General features: G+C 34.1%; 1 protein-coding gene across 1 annotated transcript in view; it reads right to left on the reverse strand.

The window, feature by feature from the left end:
• The window catches only part of LOC108741275 (probable chitinase 10), an 86,273-nt gene that overhangs the window by 23,995 nt on the left and 59,492 nt on the right, over positions 1-2,786 (reverse strand). The window contains exon 3 of the mRNA XM_025976492.1: positions 545-726. Coding sequence (XP_025832277.1) covers positions 545-726 — 182 coding nt within the window. The remainder of the gene's footprint in view (positions 1-544; positions 727-2,786) is intronic.

Genomic DNA, 2,786 nt, shown 5'->3' on the forward strand with positions numbered 1-2,786 from the left:
ACGTAACAAAATACAATTAAAATATTGGAGCAGCAAAAAACATCAGACGAAGATAACAGGCTATACGCAATGTATGAATAATAATGTTCGTGTGCAAAATGTGTACTATATTGGTAAATGCATATTATTATAGAATAGTAAAATAATATCTTTTATTTCTCTCCATTTAACGACCACTTTTTATAACGCCGAAAAATGTTCAGTCCCTTAAGTGTCGTTATATAGAGTTTACACTGTATATGTTCTTAATCATCATAATAGACGACTTTTAGTAAAAATATGGGAACCTTAGAGAAAAGATGCAGGGATTGACGTTTGTGATTAGAAATCCTTGTCTTACTTTAACTTTAATCAGCTGATGCAGCAACAAACAAAAGATAACATGTAACATTTAAATATTCTGACATCATTTTATTTTTAGTGCCTACCAATAGGAATTTTAGATAGTCCAAAAATTAACAATTGGATTAGTCGGGATTAGTCATAGTTGATTAAAGAAAAGATTGCCTAATTATTAGATAATATAATCATACTAATTAGATACCTTATATCCATCTTTTTCTTTCTTTGTTGAAACTGCCGATGAGGTGACAGTGTTGTCCGTGGCTTTCTTCAAATGGGGCCTCGACCTTAGTCTTACCCTGTTTACGCTCGGTGAAACTTCTTGATCTGATGAGGATGAGGACTTGCGTGTGGCATGAGGTCTTCGAAGTCTCCGCCTTCCAACTGCAAAAGCAACATTCTCTTAATACACTTGTATTAAATAAAAAGTATATTGCAATTGGCTGTCATCTACTACAGAAAATGTTGCTATTTAATAATAAGAAAAGTCTATAAGAACACTGAGTCTTTTCTTGTTACTTAATAAGTAAGACACTTTATGACACAAAATTGTAAGAAAACTTTGGAGTAAAGAGGATTCTTTCAGAAGGACCTAACTTTAACTTTGGCTTTATTCAAATTGAAATGTAGCACTACCCCGGGAAAGTAAAGCATTTCAGAAGAAAAACCACAATTAAAACACTTGGTATTTTTCCTATTCTTGGATAAAGTCAATAAAACTATCTTGTATTGGATAATCCTAAAGAGAATCCCTGGCTTACTAGGAGAGAGAGTTCCTTTTGGTGTCCTAATGAGCATAAGTACGATAATTACCAAATTCACAATGCAATTTGCTTAATTTGATTCTTTCTGTATGTTTATCTATATAATCCGACAAAGTCCATCTTAGCGAAATAAGTATCTTATCAAAGAAAAAGAAGTAAACAAAAATTGTTCATTAATAAATACATAACGTAAAATTCCATTTTCAAAATCCTGAATAACAGAAGTACGCATGAATGAAGCTGTCTTTTTGAAATTCTACAAGTTTAAACATTGAAATAAGCGAAAAGCTGTGCTTAAATCATTTACTATCTTTTAGCTCGTTGGGAGTAAATTCATTGCATGCAACGGAAGCAGCGTGCGCATCGTGCGGTGGAAACTGCGCAAGCGCTAACGATAATTTCGACTCCATGTGACTAGTTTGAGGGCGGCACTAAAACTTGTGGCTTTGGTCTCGGTGGTCGCAGTTCTTTACAGTTTCCACCCTGACCATTAGGGGCAGCAGTGCATAGTGATATTATTAAAAAAAACATTTGGCCCATTAACAGCCAAACTGGTCACATTGTGTTTTACTTTGTTTTTAATTTATTTATCATCTCCAGACAACTAATTAATCAGTTTATTTAAATAGAATCAAAATCGTCTAGGTAAATTACTCTGGAATCCAACCAAAGATAATTTTGCGATACGTAATTGTCCGTGGACCATTGTTTCCAAGCTAATCTACCGATCGTGTCTATTATTAAGCTAATTAACGCACGTTTTAGTTCTTTCAAGGTTAGAAACTAATTGCTCATAAAACACTACTTCACGTTCTACTTTTTATTTTGCCCTGATTCCGTATGCTAAACGAATATTAAACTGTGTACTTATATGCAGACACATGCCTGTAGACATTCATGAGTGAAAGAAAATTTATTATTCTCGAGGTCGTATCTAACCTCGAATAACTTCAACAATAAATGAATAAATGAATGAACGAGGAAGTCGAAAATTATAAATAAATACTAGCTAAAATGTACAAAGAACAAAAGAAAGTTTCACTTTTCCTTATAATAAACGTCACAAAACTGAACAGAGAAAAAAAAAACAGGTGAATGATATACTTATGTACCTACAAGACTTTTGAATAATTAACAATACGATATTATAGGGTTGTTCGGAAAGTCATTTCGTTTTTTCCCGACAGAGGATTTAATTGTATTCTTTTGCACCCAACTTCACATTTAAGCCGTATAATTTTTATATGCTTTGAGAGCTCATATAGCAAGGCTTGTGTGTGAAAAATTCCAATTAATTGTACGCAGTAGTTTTTGGTTGGTGCCCTTTTAAATATGGAGAGCGATAAGCAGCATTTTCGACATATCTTACTGTTTTACTACAGAAAGGGTAAAAATGTTCAAGCCAGAAAGAAATTGACTGATGTGTATGGAGAAAGTGTGTTGACAGTACGTCAGTGCCAGAACTGGTTCGCTAAATTTCGATCCGGCAATTTTGATGCCCAAGATGCATCACGTTCGGGAAGGCCCATTGAAGCTGATAAAGACGCGATAAAGGCATTAGTTGATGTTAACCGGCAAATTCTAACACGTGAGATCGGATTCAGGTTAAATTTATCAAATTCAACAGTTTATGACCACTTGAAAGGCCTGGGATTATCCTCGAAGCTCGATGTATGGGTT

This window comes from Agrilus planipennis, unplaced genomic scaffold (genome assembly GCF_000699045.2).
Source record: "Agrilus planipennis isolate EAB-ADULT unplaced genomic scaffold, Apla_2.0 scaffold21, whole genome shotgun sequence".
Taxonomy (NCBI): Eukaryota; Metazoa; Arthropoda; class Insecta; order Coleoptera; family Buprestidae; genus Agrilus; species Agrilus planipennis.